The following is a 24,011-nucleotide window of genomic DNA, read 5'->3' as shown; positions in this document are numbered from 1 at the left end:
CAGGGATCAAACCCGTGTCTCTTGCATTGGCAGTCAGATTCTTTCCCACTGAACCACCAGAGAAGCCCAGCCTTCCTGTTTGTGTGTTTAGAATTAAGGTTCTAAACTTGCTGCTCCTCAGGTGCCAGAGTAGTATATATGTTGCATCTTCTTTTTTCCTTTTTTGGCCTCCCCACTTGGCATGCAGGATCTTAGTTCCCCAACCAGGGATTGAACCTGCACCCCCTGCAGTGGAAGGACAGTCTTAACTGCTTTATTGCCAGGGAAGTCCCCATCTTCTTTTTCTTTTTTAAAAGCATATTTGTTTATTTCTTTGTCTGTGCCAGATCTTAGTTGCCACACGTGGGATTGTCGATCTTGTTTGCAGTATGCAGGTTCTTTTAGTTGTGACATGTGGAATATTTAGTTGGTGCGTGTGAACTCTTAGCTGGGGCATGTGGGATTTAGTTCCCTTACCAGGGATCAAGCCCAGGCTCCCTGCCTTGGGAGTTTGGAGTCTTAGCAACTGAACGACCAGGGAAGTCCCCATCTTATCTGTTTCCTGAAAAGCTAGGCCACCTACTTATTATCTGGTACCTGAGATGAGGAGAGAGAACAGGATGAGAGAGGCAGGGAAAGTATACCAGAAGGAGCAGAGGGTTCTGGGAGAGAGCAGCCCCATGGAAGCTGTGACATCTCTGTCCTCCAGGTCTTCCTGGAACTCTCAGCAGACCGTAGGAAAGTTATTCACAGATGTTTCTGGAAAGACTCAGGCTCCCAGGCCATGGGGCCTACCCTTTCATCTGTGTTTCTTCTGGGTATTGCAACATCTAGCAGGCCTCCTCCTGACAGTCCCCTGAGTGGGGGGAGTGTGCCTGTGAGCCCTTGACCCACTGGCCTAGGGTCTGGAGGACAAGGCTCACAGGGTTACTCTTGGGAGCAGCCTGTCTCCAGCCCCCTCCAGTGGGGCTGGGTTAGGTGGGTGGTCAGACCACACTCCCTGATTCCCACTGGCTCCATACCAAAGAAATGGAATTATAGAAGCCTGTCCCGCCTCCTCAAGCAGCACAGCCCTCTCCAGCCAGAAGCAGGTTTTCCTATATTCTGGGAAGAAACTCTGCAAGAAGAGAAAAGGAAGCCTAAAGTTAGAGACCCAAAATCATGTTCTCCTACAATAATTCTCCTATGGGAGACTCTCTCTCTCTGGCTTTGGTTTTATGGTCAAGCCGCTGGAGACAGTCCCAACCTGAGTTGGCCTTACAAAGGCCAAGTCAGCTCTACCCAGCTTATGTGTCTGAGATGATGCTGTCTTCCCACAGTCTGAAATTCTCCAGTAGAGGCATACTTCTGCATCTTGGAAAGCTTTTGTGTCTTAAAGGTTTGTTTTTACGTCTTGCTAAAAGGGGTATACTCTTGTGCCAGGGTTAACTTAAGATTAATAGGCAAGTTTTACAAAGAAATGTTGCAAGCAACACAGGAGAGATCCTAGTAGAAGATAAAAATACCTAAAACACACTATACTGCTCTTTTTCTTTTTTAATGGAGGTAAAATTCACATAACAAAGTTAATCATCTTAAAGCCCTGAATTGTGGTTGAGTGGTTCAGTGTTGTGCATCCATCACCTCTACCTGACTTCAAAATGTTTTTACCACCCCTAAAGGAGACCCTGTACCCCTTAAGCAATCACTCCCTGCTCCCTGCTTCCGCAGCCCCTGGCAATCACTAATATGCTTTCTGTCTCTATGGATTTACCTATGCTGGGTATTTTGTATCAGTGGAATCATACAACATGTGACATTCGGGGATCCATTGTCTTTTTTAGACATCCCCTCCCCCTGTCTCCCAAATCCACTGTCTCCTGCCAAGATCAAGGAATAAACTTTCTAAATATAAAGAATGAATAAAAACTCTCCACTTGAATTCACAGTAAAAATGTCCAAAAGTGTTTTTGGACAAAAATACAGAAGTATTTTTCGATCTTTATAATGACGTCTCTCCAAAGCATAGTGCTGGGTATTGCAGTGGACTCTGCCCGTGAGGACAGACAGGCCCTGAGGGAAAGGAGAGCGGAAAGGCCTGAGGTTCCTGCAGGCGCGGGGACCAGGCCAGGCCAGGCCAGGGGCCCACGCAACCTGCAGGGGCCATCGTGCAGTGGAGCTGCAGGAGGGACCCGGCCCTTCCCACCCAGTGGCTGCTCCGATCCTCCTCTGAGGACGCTGCCTCCTCCGACCACACCTCCTGTGTGTGCTGCTCAGGCAAACCCAAGTTCATCTGCCAAATTCAGGATACAGCCCTGGCCATTCCGGGCTTTTCTTTCTGCCTTTCCCTAATCGCATCTGGGCGTGCTCTCTTAAAGGGGAAGTCGTGCGTTCTGACTGGCCAGGGCCCTCAGCCAGGAGGCAGGAAACAGCTCCCACAGTCGCGCTGCCCAGCGTGTCAGTGGCTCAGCCTCCTTACCCAAATGGCCAGGCTGTCTCCCCTGGATGTGTAAGTGTGAGCGCAGGGCACACTTGCCACACAGGATGGCATGGGGCCAGGCCCAGGTCACAGCGGGCGGAGCGTGCTGTCAGCCTGCGATCCATTTAGCAAGTCCGAGGTTGAGCTTAGACGGTGCTCCTGGGCTGCGGGCTGGCGCTGGGACAGGGCTGAGGCATGGAGTGGGGAGAGGAGCTGCCTGAGAAAGAGGTCAGGAGTAGGAGGCTGGGTTGGGGACCAGTCTATTTTGGACAGGCCTTCTGGAGGCGCCAGCCTCGGGGCCTGGGGAGGAATAGAGTGGAAAATTTTCTAGTACACCTCTCCTAGCCCCAGGAAGCAGTGACACTGAACCTCACCAGTCCATCACCCCCACTTGTCTGCATTTATGTGCAGCTCCAACCACACTTGATACATTTATCTACTTGCCACTGATTTTTCTTGGTAAAACACCACTTTTTTTATATGCAAACGGTGTTAAGAAATGTTTCGGGTCTCTTGCACTCCACGTTAAAAATTACTGGAAACTGGCGGCCTGTGTTTTTCCTTCTTTGCTGTTCGTGGATGGTCCTGGGTTCAGTGTGTGTGCACAGCAGGCCCCGAGTCCATATTGGCGGCCGGCTCGCTGGCGGACTAGCCGGTGCCCGAGCATGGTTGGCAACACACCTGGCCTGGTGTCTAGCGGGTCTGGTTTCCCGTGTGCCCAGGAAAACCAAGGGAGGGCTCCTGCCCCCATGCATAGCCAGGGACTAACTCAGTGCCACAAGCAAGTGGCTCAAGACAGTGAAATAGACCCTTGCTGTGTTTTAGACTCCTTTCTACCCTTGGGTTTTGTTTGTATGGTGATGATGTTTGATCTTAAATCATGTAAAAAAAAAACAAACAAACACACTTTTCACTGAAATAATTCAGACCTTCTGCTCCTTCAAAAAAAAGGGGAGCAGAGGGAAACAGAAAAGGGCTGGAGGGGGGAGAAACAAGCGGTGTCTCTGCGCGCGTACATTGACAGGGCAAAGCCACACCCTGTGCAAGACAACTTCCTGTTTGCCACTGCCAACTGCCACTCCAAGGAGAAGAGAAATGGTTCCGTTATTAGTGGCTGCTGCAGGACCACGACAGCCTGTGGGTGAGTGGTTCTGAGTGACGCCGCGGGCTTAGCAGTGAGTTGGGACTTTGCACCTTCTGTTGTAGAGACTGTGGCCTGCACTTTTGAAACTGAAGGTTGGTACAGATAGGAATCAAGCAGCCCTGGCCTCTCCTTATTCAGCCTGTGTTTTTAAACAGTGTGCCCCCAGAGCATTCTTATAAACGGAATAGTTTTAATTCAGGGGGCAGGGAGAAGGTGGAGAACTGCTCTCCTAGGAAACCTACTTCTTGTGTTTTTTTTTTTTTTAAGTCTTCATTTCCAGGTATTAGGGGATTCGTATGAAGTTCCTACTGTGAGTTGTCACCAGGGCAACCACCTTCCATGTATTATCAATCCTTACAGGCTCATTTCTTCAACAGCAAATGCAGTGCATGTCGGGGCCAGTCCCTGGGCTGAATGTCAGGGACAAGAGAGGGCACAAGACACCTGCCCTTGATGCATCCAGTGACAGGACCCCTGGACCGGTGAACCAGCAGTTACAACATGGGGCATGTGCTCAGGTGGGGCCCTCAAGGTGCTCTGGGGCACCTGCCCTGTCGTAACCGTATGACATGGGCATTATTGTCCCCACTGTATAGGTAGGGAAACTGGGGCCCAGGGGGTTAAGTTCTTTGCCCGAGTCACAGCTAATGAGTGACAGAGCTGGGATTTGAGCCCAGATCTTTCTGAATCCAAAGACAGCAGTGTTTGGTCCACATTTCCAATGACTCCCGAAGCTTGTGCAGAATAAGAGAATCACCTTGGAATCTTTTTTAAAATACAGGTTTGGAGGCCCTGGCCTTGCTCTCCCAAGAAGAGGAGGTCTGGGTGGCACTGAGCGGTCTCAGGTGGATGGTGGCCTAGGCACTTTGCCAGCCTCTCACCTTGGGATCCTCCGGCCCTTCCTTGAGGCGTGGACCACGCATGCCTGAGATCGGGGCCAGGGCTTTCAGTGTGCTTAGCCAGGGCAGCTGGGTAAAGGCCACTGACGTTGCCTCAAGACAGTCTTGGGAAGATTCAGCCCAGCTGTTGAGGTATCTTAGACATTGGGAATCCCCCTGTCCTTGGGTCTTCCCGCCAGAGATACCCCAGCTTTGCCCAGTGTCCGGCTGCCTGCCGCTCCTATCCCCTTGGTGTCCCTGGGGCAGGGATGATATCAGTTGCTCCATCTTAAGGGAGAATCCAACAGCTTATCACAAAGCTGGAAGCCCCTAGTTTTCCCCTGAGCTGTGGTGGCACTGTTACACTCATGTGACTTGCACAGTGGGTATGTTGGTGGATGGGGCAGAGATCACCCTGATGGAGGAGTGAATACCATACCGGTGGGACTTCTTGTCAACCCCTCCACTACTGTATTGGCTCTGGACACATGGGAGCAGCTGGGGCAGTAAAAGGTGAGGATGACAGCTCTGTCCCCAGGGGCAGATGGGTATACACTGGCCTTAAGTTCTTCAGCCCACCTCCTGTGGGAACCCTGTTTGCTACTCTCAGGATGACCAGGTGGTGGTCAGCCTGGATCTGGAGATTGTCTCCTCTTCCTGAGGGAACCCTCGGGCCGTGGCAGTGTCTGTCTTATCACTACCATTGTATTTCAGTGCCAAAGAGATGCTAGGGGAAAAAAAAAAATGAGTGAATGAATGAGTGAACAAATGAGGTGTGACTTTAACATATGCTTTTCTCTCCTTCCTCCTGTTGAATTTGCAGCTGTTTTCTTCCCTTTTGGCCTCTCTGGTTAAGAATGTATTAGTGTTTGTTGTTGTTGTGTGTGTGTTTTTTTTTCTTGTGTGGATTTAAAAAACAAGCTTAACAAAATCAGAGCCATCCTATATCTTCCCTTTTTTCCTCGTCTATCTATGTTATGTATCTGTATATATAGTAACAGATATATGGATACATATCTGTTTATATTCCACTGCTTCCCTCCTAGTTCAGCTGATAAAGAACCTACCTGCAATGCAGGACACCCTGGTTCTATTCCTGGGTTGGGAAGATGCCCTGGAGAAGGGATAGGCTACCCACTCCAGTATTCTTGGGTTTCCCTGGTGGTTCAGCTGGTAAAGAATCCACCTGCAATGCAGGAGACCTGAGTTCAGTCCCTGGGTTGGGAAGATACCCTGGAGAAGGGAAAGGCTACCCACTCCAGTATTCTGGCCTGGAGAATTCCATGACTGTGTGGCCCATGGGGTCACAGAGTCGGACACAACTGAGAGACTTTCACTTTCACTTTTCATCTCTCTCTCTCTCTCTCTCTCTCTCTGTGTGTATATATATATATATATATATATATATATATGTATATATATATATAATGTTTCTTGTTTTTATAAAGTAATGTTTAGTGTTTGCAGATATTGGTGATATTTTTTATTTTCTTGTGAATTTGGGTAATACTGTCTCACACATTTCCTTAGGTTGAGATAACCCTCATACCTGTCCTTTTCAGTTATTTTATCATAGATCCGGTAGATTGTGGTTTTTTTTTTTTTTTTTTTTTTTTTACTGTTCTAAACAGTGCTGCTGAGACTATCTTTGAACTTTTCTTGGGGGAGGATATTTCCTTGAGGTCTATTTTCCAGACTAAAATTGCCAGGTTACCAGATCAGATGCTGTGAATGCTTTTTAACTGTGTCGTCAGCACGAGGTTGCTCTCGAGAGAACTGTCGTCCCTTGGAAGTACCCCCAGCAGTGTGTACATGTGTTTGTTCCCCCACTGGTCTACACTGCTGGGGGCGGTGCTGGTGGGGGTTTCTCTTTCAGCTTGGCTAAGTGTCTAGTGAGCGTATCCTTGGTGGCTGATGGAAATACTTCAGGGCTCTGGAAAGTCCCTGGGACTCCCCAAATCCTACCCAGCAGTGCTTGATGCCAGAAATGTACACCTGAGTATACATAACTAATAGAGGAGAGGTGAAAGGGGGATGCTACTGAGAGGGAGAGGTAAAAAGTATCCCAAGTTATTTCTGACTTCAGTGTTGTATGCCAGGCCAGCTCTGAAAATGGGAGATGCTTTGTCAAGACTCTTCCGAGAGGTTGGATGGCTTAAGTGCGGAGAAGAGAGGGCATCCCAGAGGTACAAAAGGCATTGGTTCTGGGACTAGGCAGGCCTGGGCTCTCCTTCCAACTGCCAAGGTCAGTGTGACCTTGGTCTTGTTTCATAATCTCATTAAGCTTTAATTTCCCCATCTGTAATAAGGAGGCTAACAGTATCCACTTTGAGGGGTTGTTGGGTAGATTATACATGAACTTGTAGATGTAAAAGCAGCTTGCTCAGTGCCTGACACAGGGTAGGCACCCCAAAGCACTGCTCCTCTTCCTAACTGAGTGAATGGGCACAGGGGAACCAGATGGCCGAGAAACAAATGCAGCACTTTAGGGGGATTTGAGAGTTGGGCTGACGTGAGCAGTATAGGCCCTGGCCCACAATGCCTTTTGTCAAAGTGCCCCAACTGATGCGCATTGCCTGGCTGGGTAGCAAGTGAAGAGAGGTAAAGAAGATCTAGTCTAAGCTAACTGGTGAACTGGTGACAGGCACCCCCGCTTGAAGGAACACCTCCCAGCCACGCAGGCCCTGACAGCTTTTTAAAGAGCCTGCCCCCGCCCCCTGCCTCGACCTGAGGATGGACGGGGCTCCCGGGCAGCTCACAAGCACTCCCGGCACAGCTGCTTGGCACCGTTCTGTCTGCCACTCTCCGCCTGCCTCGTCACTTGACTTTCCTGTGTCTTCATTTCCTCCCCACTGAGGAAGGCTGATTCAATATCCCCCTTCTAACCACCCCGGCACACTATATTTAGTGCCCTGCTACAACTGTGGCAGATGAGACCACAAGCTCACATGTTGACACCCTGCTCTCCACTTCCGAGTCTTCATAGACTTCCGACGGGTTTCCCAAATGCAGCCTGCCTCGGTGTCCACAGCTGTAAACTGGGGATACCTGCCCCGCCGCCTCACCGAGTGGTCACAGGATACAGCCAGGTGGCTCCTGCTGACTCCCCCGGCTGAAGTCGGCTCTGCCCCTCACGCTCCAGCTTCAGTTTACTTTTGGAAGTTTAGAGGTGGCTTTTATGGAAAGCATCCTGACTCCAGCTACTAAAGCAGATAGAATCCCTTGAGAAAATAGAACCCAGCAAATAATTTGCCAAACACCTGCTCTCAGACGTGGGGGCCGAGAGGGACTCGGCACTGTCCGAGGAGCAAGCCAAGGTCCCTCAGACCAAGGGACCTTACACAGGCGTGTCGGGCCACAAGTGACTGTGGTGTGTGCGCACACTCTGTTGGGGGTCTGGGGGGAATTGATCCCTTAAACACCATATTGGAAAGTTCCCAATGAGTTCTTTCTAAAACTGATACAGGGAACCACACTGGGTGTTGGCAGCTGGTTTGGCCATTCATGAGGCGTCTGTGCTAAGGTTTTAAATGCAGGACATTGATGCTCTGAGTATAAAAATATCTCAGTGAATAAGCCTAGGGGGAGGGGAGGGTTTAGAATTTTTACTGAAGTAGAATCGCCTGAGAACCTGGTAGACTTTTCCCAGTGGAGAGTACAGGGAGAGAATTGTGGAGACACCAGGACTCCTCACATAGTGTCTACCAGCCCCCTGCTCATCTGGTCTCTGAGATGGCACCTGGATGGTGGCACCTAACCATACAGTGAAGCAGGTGGTCTTAGAACAGTCGGTGACAGAGACAGGGCTCCGAATTTCCTGTGATGGAAATGCAAAACAGTAAAAGGATTTGTTTTTTTATTTCCTTGGTCCCAGGGTCCCCAACTCTTCGGGGTTGAGGTCTCAGGCTGTGGCTGGCTGATACCTTAAAAGCTGCCAATTAGGTGTTCCCCCCTGCCCCGGGGCAGTCAGGTGCCCTGCTGAAATGCCCATATGCACTGGGGAGGAGAGGTATGTCCAGCAGCCCTCCAGGTGCTCCCTGCCCACTGCAGCATCTACCAGGACTCAAGGTGACAGAGGCCAGCCTCTGAAGACATCCCCAGGTGTAATGTTTCCTAGCTCCATGAACTCAGTCAGCTGGTCTCTCTGATCTCAGTTTCTTCTTCTATAGAACTGGTATAATAATTGTACATCTCTCAGAGTGTTGTAAGAACTCAGTACTATAAGAGAATCCAAGTGTTTCATAGAGTTCTTCTTTCATATAATTCTTTCCATTGGCACATGGAAAAACCTTAGTAAGTTATTATTATTTTTGGTCAAAGGACAAAAAGGGTAAGAGCAGAGGTTGGTCCAGCATCAGCCGCTGAGACTGTTATTGATGTAGTGGACACTTAATTCTGCATGAGTATCTTGACAGTGATTTCCTGTTTTCACTTTGGTAGGTAACTGGTACTCACAGTCAGCCTCAGCACAATAGATTGGTTTGGTCTTTCTGTTCCGCAATCTAGAAAGAAATGTGTTTTAAGAACTATAGCCTTTTTCACTTTGGGAACGACACCTCAAAGAAATAATCCTCAATGACTTTTTAACTAAATTGTAAAAAAAAAAAAGGAGAAAGAAAGAAAAAAAAAAGTCAGACAGGAAGTAGTAAGAGAAAAACTAAGTAGTCTACAACATGTCAGTGATTACAAGTATTCTCCAGGCAAGAATACTGGAGTGGGTAGCCATTCCCTTCTCCAGGGGATCTTCCTGACCCAGGGATCAAACCCAGGTCTCCTGCATTGTGGCAAGATTCTTTATTGTCTGAGCCACCAGGGAAGCCCTAATTAAATATTACCTAACCATTTAAAATGACATATATATGGGAATTAGAAACATATAAGTAGAATAATGTAAGTTGAAGAAGAATAATCCAAGGTATCAATTGATTAGTTTTGTTGATGCATCTATAAATATTAACAAAGAATGAGAAAATTTGGAGGAAAAGGATTTTTTTCTCTGAGATTTATCAATAGAATATTTTAATAGTGGGTAAAAAATGCAATGTTCTTTAAACTGTTTCTGGGCAAAGCAAATGTAATTAGAATAATTATAGGGATCCACCTGAGGCAATCCTTTGACCAAAACGAGGATGGGGGGTGAAGGGTAGGGGTGGGGATGAGTAAACCCAAAGTAGGTGAGTTTTTGTATCAGAATGATTGTGATGTAAATATAGAACACTTCACCCAGAGATGTTCCACCTGCCTGGCAACATCTTTCTACAAGAAACTAAGACTGTCTTTCCCATCACCAGCCTACCCACTTCTCCAACAAGGTTGTCACAGACTAGAGAAACAGATTGGATAGGTATTACATCTTTCTGAAAAATCTACTCAAAAATCTACTCTGCCCTACCCAAACATCAGTGCTACCCATTTTCAAAAGTTTACCCAAGTGAAGTAAGTGTGATGCTTATCTTCTAAACAAAGCTCCAATCACTTTGACACTGTTTCCCCACTTACATAGGCTTTGTCACCTGCACTGTGGCTGGTAAGCTCCTTCTCAAAGCTGAGGGGACAGAAGTACAGGTCTATTTGTGGAATACCTTGAAGATGTGACAGATTTAATTCCGTCTGATCAACACGGAACAGTTTTGCAAATAGGAAATACTGCTTCAGTCTCTTTATTATGATACAGAAATCTCCCAGTTAAAATAAAAGGAGGGTGAAGGGCTATCTTCCAAATTTGATGAGTATTCTCTTGTATACAATTTGTTCTTTCAGTTGGCCATTCAAGAAAAAACTATATGGCTTCCCTCATGGCTCAGATAGTAAATAATCTGCCTGCAGTGTGGGAGACCCTGGGTTCAATCCCTGGGTCAGAAAGAGCCCCTGGAGAACGGAATATATATATGGACTGAGCATGCACACACACACACACACACACACACACTCACGCGTGTGTGCTCAGTCGCTTCAGTCGTGTCTGTTTGTGACCCTATGCACTATAGCCCACCAGGCTCCTCTGTCCATGAGATTCTCCAGGCAAGAATACTGGAGTGGCTTGCCATACTCAAACCCACATCTCCTGTGTCTCCTGCATTGCAGATGGGTTCTTTACCCACTGAGCCACCTGGAAAGCCTATATGTGTATTGTGTGTGTGTGTGTGTGTGTGTGTAAGCATTTTTCTCTCTTAGAGAAGAAAAAGGCTTATCCATTGGTTTAATTTTTCTGTAAGTTTAGTAGCATAATGTTTTGGCAGGGTCAGTAATTGTCATTCTCTGGGGGTGATCTTGTAATCACTGATCTGGCCCATTCATTTGTCCTTAAGGTCACTCTTCCTTCTGATTTATCTTGCTCACTTGTATTATTTCAGCTCTTAGTTTAACAGAATAAAAATTCTCTTCATTTTGAAGGTTTATCTCCCCCACCGGAACAGAGGAATATTTCTGCACATCCTTTCCCCCCACCCCTTCTGCCAGCTTGAGTACATGAGAGCAAATGAGTGAATAAAGTCTGCAGAAAAATCCAAAGCAGTAGTGGTGAAAATCAAGTCTTATTTTAGTTTTGGAAACTTCTGCCAATAGAAAAAATTGCTAAGCAAGACATTTCTGAGGGGCAGAAACAGCTATGAATTTGAAGTGCAAAGGCTTGGTTCTGGTCTCAACCCTGCAGACTGGTAACTGGTAACCTCTCTCACTGATAACCTCATCTGTCAACAAGCAGATCAAATGAGCTGACTTTTTAAGGTTCAGTTCTAACCTTCAGTGATTCTAAGTCCTGCACTTCCTAATTTCTTGGCTTTGCATCTTGGTCACAGTACACCCCATTTCCTGCCTTCCTGAGAAGCAGCTCAGTCCCTGCCCACAGCATAGAGGCCCCATTCCTCTCACGACCATTGGCCCTGACCTTGGCTAGTCACCTTGTGCTCCCTGGGTCTTCTTTGGCCAGTCAGCCATGAGGAGGGTGGAGATGGCTGGCTGCTTCCTGCATGTCTCACAGGGGTTGTAAAGGCCAGTACAATTTTACAAAAGATGAATTCCTCCAAGGAAGATCCCACCTGAGTTAAGATTCAATACTTTAGCTGTAATTATTGCTATAACATTCAGGAGTCACGAGAGATGGGAATTGAAGGAACAGGTGTAAGAGTGCCTTGTATTCATGATAATGGAGTGGAAAGAGGCCTTCAAGGCCATCGAGGGACCCACTTCATTTACAGACACAGGCATGGAAACTGAGCAAGTTTAGTAGTGAACTCCAGGTCATAAGCCTAATAATGTGATTTGGTTGGAGTTGGAGCCTGAATCTCCTGGCTTTCAACCCAGGGTCCTCTCTTTTACATCAACACAGAGGTCCTAAAACTCTTGGTTTCCAAATCCTTCAATGTGATGCCTCTGGGAACTGCACATGTATGCAAGGCCTCTTCTTGATTCTGTGAAGAAAGACTCCCCAGTAAAGTTACTCAGTGCAGGCAACCTGTGAACCCTGGTCAGGCAAAAAACACCCAACAATCAGATGATCCTCCAAAACCCACTTTCCCCTCCCAGTTCCCACTTCCTCAGAGGACTAGAGTCAGTCTGCTTGGAGACAGCTTGGCAGCCTGCTGGAACCAGGGAGCACAGAGAAACCCCAAAGACTTGTGCCTGGTAGTCAGAGTCAGTCTGGCTTTCTTTTCCTGGTCAGAGTACCTGGAATAGTGGCCAGAAATTTCCCCCTAATGAGAAAAGCCTGAGACTCAGGTTGGAAATGGAGGGACAGTGGGATCTGCCACCTTTGCCCTCATCTTGTTCATTATCGCACTCAACCCAGATGTCCAGCTTTTTGCTATCTGGTCTTTCGCATTAGCATATCTGTTATAATTTCATTTATTTTACACATAGTAATTAGGCACTAACTGTTACATATGTGGGACTCTGTAGTAGGTAAGAGGGAGCCAGAAGGGGCTTAGGATTTCAGAGGATTTGTCTTATGGGGGGTTCAGGATTCCTTCCTGTAATTGTGTACAGAATTTGGGGGCATTTTTCTTGGGAAGGGTCTTTAATGTTTGTCAAGTCTGTTACCCTCTCACAGATGGGAACCACTGTCGTGGGTGTGCACTAGAGCTCTGCCTCGGGTACCTGCTCTCCTGGTTAGCATCCTCATCCCACCCATCAAGTTGAGACCACAGCGACAGGGTGGACAGGTGGGGTGGGTCTGGTGTCCCTGAAACCCCCGGAAGCTGGACCTGGCTGCTCAAGTCCAGGCCCTGCTCCTGTGGATTCTGCCCCCACTGTTACATGCTTCTGCAAGTCCTCACATGGCCCCTGTGGCTCTGGGCCTCAGTGAGCCCTGGAGAGGCCACAGGGACATGTGGACAGATGCTTGGCCACCTCCCAGATCTAGAGGACCCTTTCATTCAGCCCTGCAGGTCCTCGTGATTTCAGTGCTCCCACTAGGGGTCTTCCCAAGTGGCACTAGTGGTAAAGAACCTGCCTGCCAGTGCAGGAGACATAAGAGATGCAGGTTCGATCCCTGAGTTGAGAAGATCCCCTGGAGAAGGGAATGGCAGCCCACTCCAGTATTCTTGCCTGGAGCATCCCATGGACAGGGGAGCCAGGCGGGCTACAGTCCATGGGGTTGCAAAAAGTCGGACATGACTGAAATGACTTAACATGCACTAGGGGTCAGGTTTGAGAAATTTCTGTTGGCACTCTTAAAAGTCTTACCCTCCTCACTGTCCTGAGGGACCCTGTGGCCTCTGAGTGGCTGTCTGAGGATGACCAGGGTTGTGTGGTTCTCTCACTGTGCCCAGGTAACATCTGGCGTCCCCTCTCTGTTCCCATCCGTGAAAATGATTTTGGAGGATTGCCCGGTAAATGCCTCCAGTGAGAACTGTGGTGTGAGTGCAGTGTGCCATTTGATACAGAAATTCAGAATCCCACTAGTTGGTGGGATAGAATGTCAAGCAAACTGTAGTCAGAACGGAGGCTCCAGGGGCCAACACTGCAAGATCAGCACTCTGCTCTCTGCCTGTTGTGTATACCAGCATGCATGTGACTCACTTGCTACAGATGACGTGCTGAGTTCTATTCTTTGTCCCCCTGTAGAGAGAAGACACGGTTCAATGTGTAGACCTTCTCCATCTCCGGCGTCTCCACCCTCCAATTCCAGGACATCACTAGTACAGGTGAAAACAAAAGCCTGTCTCAGCGGCCATAACTCTGCCAGCAGCTCCTCAAAGCCATTCAAAACGCCCAAAGACAATCTACTTACCTCCAGCAGCAAACAGCACACAATCTTTTCAGCGAAGGGATCAAGGGACAAACCATGGTGAGTGTCGGGTGGGTGCTGGCGGCTGGCTGACCGTCTCGCTGCTTGTCCCCATAACCACAGGACACAGTGCTTACCCATTGTCTTTGTTCCTGGGCATCCTGTCCAGGAATTTCGGGAAGTGGGGAGAGAAGGGACAGAAAACCATCGTGATGGGATAAGAAACCTAAACACTGGAGAGAACCGGGAACCTTAAAGGACTGTCTGCCTGACAGGGGGATTTTTCCCACTCCTGAGAGCTGAGGCAAGTTGTATCTAAGAAGAGAGTAAACACAGAAATACTCCTCAGTTATACGGTCACCTCTCAATTTTCTGCCCCAGTGAAGAGAAGTGTTGGTATAAATAATCAAAACCACAGCCAGTCCGCCCAGCAGGGAGTGAGGCCATGGCTCTGCCCAGGGCCCTGGAAGGCAGGCCTCCCCCACAGAGCCCCCATCACAGGCAGCCAGGTCTCCGCTCAGTGAAGTAACTGCCAACAGAGGCAGGTAATTGGGAGCTGACCACAGGAGGAAGAGAGGAAATCCAAAGAGAATGTCGCCTCTTTGATGGGGTGGGAGAGGGCTGGCTGCAGGTGACTGTGAAAAATCAGAGGCTTTTAATTCACTTTTTTTTATCTCCATCTTTACGGAAAAGTCAGGAAAGGTTACCTGTGGAATGGACAGATAGGAAACCAAACGGAAAACGAGGACAGGAAGCAGAAGATGAGTATCTTCAAATGCCAAGAGCCCTTAGGGACCGGCTTAGTACAGAGCCTCCAGCCTTATCTTGCTGGCCTGGTGAAGGCAGATGAGGGATAAGTATGGAGATTGTTCATCTATTTATTTAAAGAGGAAGAAGTCTTCTGTTAATTCATGCTAGTTAATTATACTTACGTTCATAGCTGGGAAAGCTGTGGACGAAAGTCATCATCAATTGGTTTGTCACTGCACGTGGGAAATTATGATGACTTTGTAAAGAGCTAATTGTGCCAGATCAACTGGGGAGCCTCTCACAACAGAGAAGAAGGGTTCAGACATGGCTGTCAAGAAGGGGAGTCACCTGTCATGCAGCCAGGGTTCACAGCCAGGCTTTGTTCTCTTCCGAGTGTTAGGATCTCCATGCTGTAGGATGTGACTGTAACTGGTTAGGGAAGACCTAGCCTATGAGGGATACTGGTGGCCTCTGGGCCTGCCTGCTGGTCGCGTGAGTGTCCCTCTTGTGGTGACCTCGGAGAGCACCTGAAAGGTTGTTTGCCAAGGCATCATCTGGTGTCCCGATGTAAGTGCTTCCTGAATCACTGCCTGTATACAGATCTCGCTGGTGACCTTGGGCAAGTGGCTCGATCTTTGTGTGCCTCAGTTTTCCTCATGTGTAAATGAGGAATGTGGTTAATGATATCTCTGCCCCATGGGATTTTGTCTATCCCTGTGAGGATGGGTTCCCTTGTGGCTCAGCTGGTAAAGAATCCACCTGCAATGCAAAAGACCTGGGATCAATCCCTGGGGTGGGAAGGTCCCCTGGAGAGTGGAGAAAGGCAAGGCTACCCACTCCAGTATTCTTGCCTGGAGAGGTCCATGGACTATGTAGTCCATGGGGTCGCAAAGAGTTGGACACAATTAAGTGACTTTCACGTTCATGAGGATGTAGTAATCTAAGTTCTTTAAAAGCAGCAGGTGTGATGTCTGGATTTGGGCACACATTCAATAAATATTTGATGATCATGTTATCATTATCACTATTGTCACATATGCCAAAGGACAGAACTCCTATAACCAGGGATACAGGTTGAGAAGAAAAATCTCCTGGTAAAAGTAGAGAAGTGGTTCTTCAGACTCAGACTGAAGTTGAAAATGGAAAAAGATAACCATTGATTCAGAGTCTAGAAATGAGCTCTAGAGCAACTAAATGAGGGAAACTGGGACAAGGCTCATGGGGAGTAAGTTGGGAGGAATCTTGGGGGTCACAGATCACAGTGTGGATGCTGTAAATGATAAACATGGTCCTAAAGGGCGAGACACAGCACAAAGGATTCTCCTAGGAAACAAGGCTTCAGGGGGACCACTGGCGTTAGATCAGCTACCACGTTTGGGTCACACCAACTAGCCTGCACTTACTAAGTCCTGCTCTGGGCAAGGCCCCTTCACCTAGAGACAGGAGGTGGTTTTGAGAGAATCTTAAAATACTAGACAGGGTCCAAAGAAAGGCAATCAAAAGGGTTGCAAGGAGAGAAATAGCCATTCTGAGAAAAGGACTCCAAAAACTACAGCACTGACCTTGTGTGAAGAGCAGAAAGGTCCTGGGTGACCTACCTGACTGCAAGTAGGTGGATATTCTAGACAGATCCAGGGATGCAGTACCAGTGAGGCTGAGCGTTGATTGCAGCAGCCTTCTGACTGCTCTCATCTCTGGTCAGTCCGTCCCCTGCCCACCAACGCCAGCGAGGTGTATCGGAGGCCTGGGAATAGTTGATTTGGCGGCTTCCAGGGCCTGTTTCAGTTCAGGAAGGCTTCCCTAGAGGGCTGTGTGGAAGAAGCACTGGCCAACAGACAAGAAAAGCCCGTTTAAGTCCCAGCTTGGCCACTAACATTCTGCATGACCCTGAACAAGTCACTTAAGTTCTCTAAGTCTTATTTTCAAGCCTGAATATTTTGTAATTTTTAATTCACAGTCCTCAAAACTTCTCTAAGTTTCTTAATCATCTACTGAGTTTGAGTTAGACTCTCAGCCCATTATATACCGTAGATCCCATTCCAGTGGGTGCCTGAAGTGAGGAGAAAGCAGAGGCAAGGCTGAGTCCCCCTTTAAAAGCCAAACACCTACCTCTAGAAGGAGGTTTATCTATAAACACCCTCTACAAACTGACTACAAACCCCTTAATCCAGTCGTGATCATTCGATACTATCCCCTTGCTCTAGCTTCTGCACCATGTCTCCCCTTGGTCCCTTTACCTAAAACATCCATCCATCTTTATTCAATTTAACATTTAATGAACACCTACTGTAACACTATGTCCCAGCTCTGTAATAGTCCCTAGGGATGTACAGGGCTTGTCACCTGTGGCACCTTTGTGCAAGCTTAAAAAAAAAAAAAAGCCTGGATACATCCCTGGACCAGAGAGCACAGTTGGCTAGTGACCATCATCCCTTACTCACTTCCTCAGCCTGACATCTAGTACAGAGCACAACCTGCACAACTGTACACTGTGCCTTGGTGATACAAAATTAAATAAGACACACTGTCCTAGGAAGTCTGTAAAAGGAAACATGAGCCAACACAGAGTACAGTGTGATAGGAGCTAAGACTTTGGTGGCACAGAAGAAGGGCACCTAACCCAGGCTGAGGACTCAGAAAAGGATTTTCAGAAGAGGCCATACTTGAGCTGAATTTAAAGAATAAATAGGAATTAAACTAGACAAAACTGGACTAGAATGGTAAATCTTATATTGATACAGGTATGTATGTATATGTATATATGTACACACACATACATATATAAATCTAACAATATATTTTTAACTCCAATTTTTTAAAATCCTTTTTTTTTTTAAGAAAATGGGGATGGTGTCCTAGGCAAAGGAAACAGAACATACAGACGTACTTGCTTGTCAGGAGAGGCAGGTGATGAAACTGAATAGGTGAATGAGGGCCAGATTATAAAATTCCTCTGTATGAGCTAAATTCGGGAGTTTGGGCTTCACCCTGAAAGCTGCATGGAGCTGTGAGAGGAGTGGTTTTAGGGTGTAGTAAGATCCCCATGGCAGCAGTACGAAGGGGGCTTGAGGGGCCACTCGGGAAGCAGCCGTAACAGTGAAAATGCTTTTGTATGACCCAGGTGGGGCGTGATGACAGCCTGGACCCAGACAGCAGTAGTGGACATGTGCGAAGGGAGCAGGTGAGAGGTACTGAGGAAAGCTCCATAGGACTTTGGGGCTGGTTGTGTTAGGGCTTGTAGTACAAAGGAGGAGTTTAGGGTAATGTTCCTGGCTTGAATAGCTGAGTGACTGGTCCTGCCACTTCCTCAAGAGAAGGACAGAAAGGATCAGAGTCTAGGGTGGGGAGGAAAGGAGGAGTTCAGCTAGGGAGTCAGTGGAGTTTGAAGTATCTGAGAAACATCTGCGTGGAGATGTCTGCTGGGTATTGAGTGTCTGGAACCAGAGATCGGGAAAGAAGCCTGGGCTGGGAATGGGGATTTGAGAGTTGTCAGTGTAGACATGGGCATTGAAGCAGTGATACAGATGGGATTTTCCCTAGCAAGATACGGGGCTTGAGAAGAGCAGGGGCCAAGGGCAGGGCCCTGGAGAATGGGGGCTGGGATGGCGGGAGGGGGGTCCCTTCTCTCCTGACTCAAACCCTCACTGCTCTTCACTGCATATCCCAGGGACCACCTTCTTCTCAAAGCCTTTCTCTTTCATTCTCTTCCTTGTTACCAGCCACTTGATATACTGGCATCTCCTTTGAATCCCCGCTGCACTTCATTTTTGCCTTACCCATGCCTCTGTGATGTTGTGGATGAGACCTCTGTATTCCTTCTGCTCCGTGGTAATTGCAGGACCTTTTACCCAGCAGCTTCTCACACTCAGCAAACACAGTACCCTTGTCAGTAAATATTTGTTGAAGTGAATGAAATGGATCTGACCATTGGAAAGGATCATAAGATTTCCATTCCTGGAGACAGTTAACCCTTTATCTAGAATTGTCTAGACTGGCACTATCCAATCATGTATAATGTGTACCACACATGTAATTTGAAATTTTCTAGTAGCCATGCCAAAAAAAGTGATAAGAAATAAGTGAAATTAATTTTGAACAATGTTTTATTAAACCTAATATAACCACAGTATTATCAATATATAATCAGTGAGAGAGTTCATTTTTTTTCCCCCAAACTTCAAAACCCTGTGTGTGTTTTACACTTAGAGCATATCTCAATTTGTACACTAAAATTTCATTGGAAATTCTTGCTCCATATTTAGATTGCATTTTAATAGATAACAATTATAAAATAGATTTGCATACCCAAGTTGTTCCAAAATATAATTAAAACATTTTCTAATAACTGAATCAAGTACCTATTTTTAAATTGTGAATTAAAGTTAAATAAAAGTTAACGTCAGATCCTCAGCCACATCTTAAGCCCCTCTCCTCTAGTTCCTCTTAAGTGCTCTATCAGATAGCACAGACCTGAACACCTCGGCCAGGTGACCCTGGGTGGGTCCCTCTGGTTCTTTGATTTACAGGTGTGTGAAGGTAACTTCTCAGATCTTTTTACTATTATGCTTCCTGACAGGAGTTGCTAAATTCCCAAATGGAAGGAACCCTCCTGCTTTCTCATATTCACCTGATGCTCCTGGGGGTGCTGTGGGAGCAGAGCCGGAGGACCTGGTTTGGTCATGCAGAGCATCCCCGGCCTGAGCTCTGTTCCCTGTTTCCAGGAGCTCTGCACCCAAAGGCCAAAGTGTAAGCTGTGCCTGTAGGTGGGGGCCATGGCTTTTAGATGAGGTTAACAGCAGGTTAGGGACGCCCTTTTCCAAGTAGCTCAAATTCACTTGTCTGGCCATACAACACCGCTCATAAGTTCAGGCCCACTTCCTGCCATCTCACATAAGGTTAAATGGTCCATGGGCTTGTTGTTTTCTCCCTTCTGTGCCTTGAGAGGTTAAAAAGCAACTGCATTAGAAGAGAGGAGGACACGGGGCATCCCTGAGCTATCACCTTTGTCCCCTCTGCCGGCAGCACTCAGGGTTTGCCCAGCACCCAGGCTCTCACAGCCCCTCTCCTCTGGTTCACCAGTGGGGACCACCCCTGGGGAAGCCAGAGGCCAGAGAATATCCTGCCTGAAATCCACAGAGCCCATAAAGGTGGAGGAAAGTGAGTAAAAGGGTTTTGCTCCCAGGTGGAAGTTAAGAGGGAATTCTGACTAGTTGGCTCTTTACTTATGTCTTTGTTCTGCCAGGGGACCAGCTTCTTGTGTCTGACTTTTCCACCTGCTGCCGCTTCAGCCTCCCTGGTCCAGCTTGATGGGCCGATGGGGGAGCTCAAATTTGCAAAGCCACTGATGTGGGTGGGAGCAGGGAGGAGGTTTTCCTCCCCTGCATGGCTTGTTGCCTTCTCTTTGGGCCTTATCAACCCACTCGTGTGTGCTGAATGCTAAATGTGCTCAGCTATTAAAAATGCAGGAGATGAGCCTGCTGCTCCAGAAGGAAAATGAGCCAGAGCAAAAGAAAAATCAGCAGGCTCTCAGTTTCCCTGCATGTGCCTGGCAGCGGGTCGGGGGGAGGGCCCCCCTCCTCAAGGAGGCAGGGCTCCTGCGGGTGCTTAGGATGGGAGGCGTGTCCTCCTGGGCAGTGGGGGCTGGGGGCTGGGGGCACTGTGGAAGCTCCGTGAATCAGGAAGTGATAACTGAGAGGCTCTGCCAGGCGCCCTGGGAGAAAGGCGGCTGGCTTATTGCTTTTGCTTGGCATTGGTGTGAACTGGGGGCAAGACCATAGCTCAGTATTGATAGCTCCCACAGGACGTAGGGAATCATCTCAGGATTTGGCTGAGGCTGGAGAATTCTAGAGACTCAAAGGACTGCAGGCCCTCCAGGTGACCTGACTCCTCTGACCACCCCAGATCCCACAGCCTGATTCTTGTAGTGGCCCTGCCCTGCTCAGAACTCTTCAATGGCTCTCAGGTGTTTGACTGCAGAAGTTTAACCCCTTTGGAGGTAGATATATGATCTGGCATTTCCCCACTTGTCTGACTACTACTGCCAGTGTTTTAACCCCTTCGTTTCATATTCCAGGTGTCCTGATCTCATTGAAGCTCCTCAGCATGCCTCCATCTGTTGGCGTGTGCTGTTTCGCCTAACAGCAGCAGCCTCCTTGCCTGTCCCTTTTTGTTGTTCAGTTGCTAAGTCGTGTCGGACTCTTTGGAATCCCGTGGACTGCAGCACACCAGGATTCCCTGTCCTTCACCATCTCCCAGAGTTTGCTGAAACTCATGTCTATTAAGTCTGTGATGCCTGACCCTACATATGCTTAAAGTCTCTGCATGAGTATTGCTTCCTCCATGAAGCCTTCCTGGACTTTTTATATGGATTGAGATGCTCCTTCTTCTAAGCTCTCATTAACACTCAAGATGCCAGTATAAGAGCTACCATCATACATGGTACTTATTTGCATCTTTAGCCTCCTTTGCCCTTTGCTGCATCCCCATTTTTTAGCATGGAATCTGGCGTCCAGCAGATGTTTCATAAACGAATATATGATGAGTGAGTGGATGAATGAAGGAGTCTGTGAAACTAGAACTGCTCCTATGCCTTCTTTTTCCTCACAGAGATTTTTCTGATGCTAAAGGAAACAGCAGGTATAAATAATGATCTTTTGAGTTCTTGAGGAGAAATCAGGGTGCCATGTGGAATTCTTTTTCCCTGTTACAATTATTAGAGTTAGGAATGGAGAACTAGGTCCTAAGTGATAAAAAGTGATAAAAAAAAAAAAACAAAAAACTAGGTCCTCTGTGCTCTGGCAAGAAGGGAAAGGTAATTTCTTTTAAGTTAGAGGCAACAATTACAGTCATACCAACAAACAGCTCCTGCATGTCAGGTCCCAGGTTGTTATAAAGAACACCCTGATCAGAAGGGAAGTGAAGAGGTGGCCTGGCATTCCACAGAAGTCCCTCCCTGGACTCCTGCTTACAGATCCAGCCCCTCACACAAGAGGTGGGTGGGGGGGCACATTCGGAGGCCAGTTTTTGCCCCTCGTGGTGCAGGTGTGGGTTTCAAGCAGGAAGGAGTGAGGCAGAGGATGAGGGGCGGAAAGCAGGTGGCCTGATGAAGTAGATGGAGGTTACTGTGATGAGCCACAGAAGAAAGAGTAGAAAGAGAAAGGGCAGGGTACGAGGATGGAAAGAGGGGCAGGTTAGAAGATGCAGGTGTCCAGAGGGCATAATATCTCTGCCAGGGCAGAAAGGCATCTGAAAATTAAACATCTAAGTGCTGCCTGTTCCCTCAGTTTCAGAAGAACAATGGACGGTTCCTTGGGTGTAAACTCAACTTATCTTGTCGAGTTACGGAAGTGCTCAAAAATAGGGGCTAGATGGCATTTCCCTGGCAATCCAGCGGTTAAAACTCCACTTCAGGGGATGAGGGTTTGATCCTTAGGGAACTAAGATCCTGCATGCCACGCAGTGTGGCCAAAAATAAATGAATAAATGTTAATAGGGACTAGAATCTAAGGAGTAAAATATACTCTAGGACAAACTGGGGAAGGAAAAGAAATGACATGTTGCAGGGGTAGGGGAGAGAGAGTCTGAGCCAAGAAGGTTAGTAACCATGGTCCCTCATGTCTGCAGAGGACATTGTTAGTTTTAGATGCCTCCATAGGCATCCGTGCCTCTGTGAGACTCCTCTGTGAGCCTCACGGCTGCTCGGTGATAAAATGAGGAAACAGACGTCCAAGGTGATGAAGAGTTAGGCCTGAGATGACACACACCAAGCCGGACGGGGGAGCTTTGTGAGGTGGAGCTGGAGCTATGGTAAAGAGCCCTGCCCTTAGAGCACCCTGAAGTCAAGCTCCCTTGCCACCCTTCACTTTGCTGAATTAGTGTCCTGGGCCAACCTTTCTAAGCCTTAGGTTCCTCATCTATAAATTGTGGCTGAGGAGGAAACATGAGCTCCCGTGTGTGGGCACAGCCACCACCCAGCACCTAGCAGTGCTTCGTGTGCGTGGCAAAGGTGAATGAGGTACTGTGTGTAAGGGATGGGGGGAAGTCAGCAACCCCCCCCCCCCCACCTTTGTCATCTCAGTGGCTCCTCTACCAAGAATAGAAACAGCTGGAGGCTGGTCCTTTCCTGAAGCAATTGTACTGGTGTAGAGCTGGTCCGCTTTGTATTGTGTTATATGATTTAACCTTCATTGCAAAGATTGGCTTATTCGTCAAACACTGATTGGGCCAAGTGCTAAATAGTATATATATCTCTGGGTAACTCTGCAGTGATGGATACATTTGGTCCAGCTCCCTGTCCTCAGGTAGCTCATGGTCTGGCCAGGTCCCAGAGTCATAGAACTAAAACCTTGTGGTCTTTGATGTGATGAGTGTGGCAGAAACATCAAGGAAGGCAGAGCCAGCGCTGAGAGAGGAGAGGACCCATCAATAGAGGAGAGGACCCGTCAACTGGATGAAGGCAGATGGGGGTGTGTTCACCCCATGAGGAAGGCGGGCACAGCAGCAGAAGGAACCGCCCACCCACCAAAAGGCCCAGAGCCAGGCAGACACACACAGTGTTCAAGGAGCGAGAGTTCCTGGAGGCTGTGGGAGAAGGTGCCAAGGGCGGGAGCCGTATGGGGCCAGCTGTGAGGGTGGACTTGGTCCGCGGGGCAATGGGAAGCCCGCAAAGCCCTCTAAGCAGGAGGATAGCAGGGTTAGATTTGCATTGGTGGAGACGACTTGAGCACAGAGAGAGGCTAGATGGAAGGTCTGATGATAGGATTTTGATCCAGGTTCTGGCAAGCAGTGAGGAGAGTGATGATGGGGCTTGAAGTAACGCAGAAAGGAGATGTTGATAGCGTAGAATTTTTTAAAAACACAAACTGTATTTAATTTGGGGCAAAGCATCTTCTGAGTTTGCTGTAGATCAGTGTGAAGACTCAACTCTTGAAGGTTTAAACAAAACGTGCTTGGCGTTCTGGATGGAGGTGGTTTGGTGTGGGACTGCCTGCCCAGTGCTGGATTCCAACACGGAGAAGGAGGAATAGGAAAGATGCTTCCTGGGGAAGTGCCCCTGTGAAGGAAGCTGGGAGCAGAGGCTGGAGCACTGACAGTAGCCAGGGATGCTATGCTCAGAACAAGCTTCCTGAAAGCAAAGGCTGGGGGCCTGAGCCCTGGTCCCTGCTCCCCTCCTTCCCTGGCAAGGGCACGGAAGATGTTCTTTGAAAGTCCTGCCTCTCCAAGTCAATGTTGGCCGCAGGGCTTGAGACAGGCGGTGAACGTGGTGGTGTGCTGTCTGTGGAAGGCCAGGCAGGGGCAGGCTGGATGGCTTTTAGCTCCAGCAGCGGGAGCTGGTGACCTCTGGCGGCTGCAGGCGGAAGCGCGGCCACTGGCCACTCCTGAGCAAAGCCTGGCTACTCCGGGGGCTCCATTCTGCCCTGCAGTGGTGCTCCCTCCAGAATCCGCTTGATTCCTGATCTCTGCCATCTCAGATCCTGCCTTCAAAGGCCCTTGATACCATTCATGCCTTGCTGTGAATTTCACTAGGTACTTATTTTCATTGTGAGGCTTCCCATTCTCATAAGTAGAAGGAAAGGC

The 24,011-nt window shown here is 48.1% G+C and overlaps 1 protein-coding gene across 9 annotated transcripts in view; it reads left to right on the top strand.

Annotated features, from left to right (window-relative positions):
• Positions 1 to 24,011, top strand: part of ATXN7L1 (ataxin 7 like 1) — a 252,280-nt gene that overhangs the window by 189,863 nt on the left and 38,406 nt on the right. For 7 of the 9 annotated variants that reach the window (XM_061165221.1, XM_061165222.1, XM_061165225.1 and 4 more), the window contains one exon: positions 13,523 to 13,745. In XM_061165221.1, the coding sequence (XP_061021204.1) occupies positions 13,523 to 13,745 (223 nt within the window). Of the gene's footprint in view, positions 1 to 3,461; positions 3,674 to 13,522; positions 13,746 to 24,011 lie in introns of those variants that run through there. The other 2 variants (XM_061165223.1, XM_061165228.1) reach the window with 2 other exon arrangements.

This window comes from Dama dama, chromosome 18 (genome assembly GCF_033118175.1).
Source record: "Dama dama isolate Ldn47 chromosome 18, ASM3311817v1, whole genome shotgun sequence".
Classification (NCBI taxonomy): Eukaryota; Metazoa; Chordata; class Mammalia; order Artiodactyla; family Cervidae; genus Dama; species Dama dama.
This window is presented reverse-complemented; position numbering and strand designations above follow the sequence as displayed.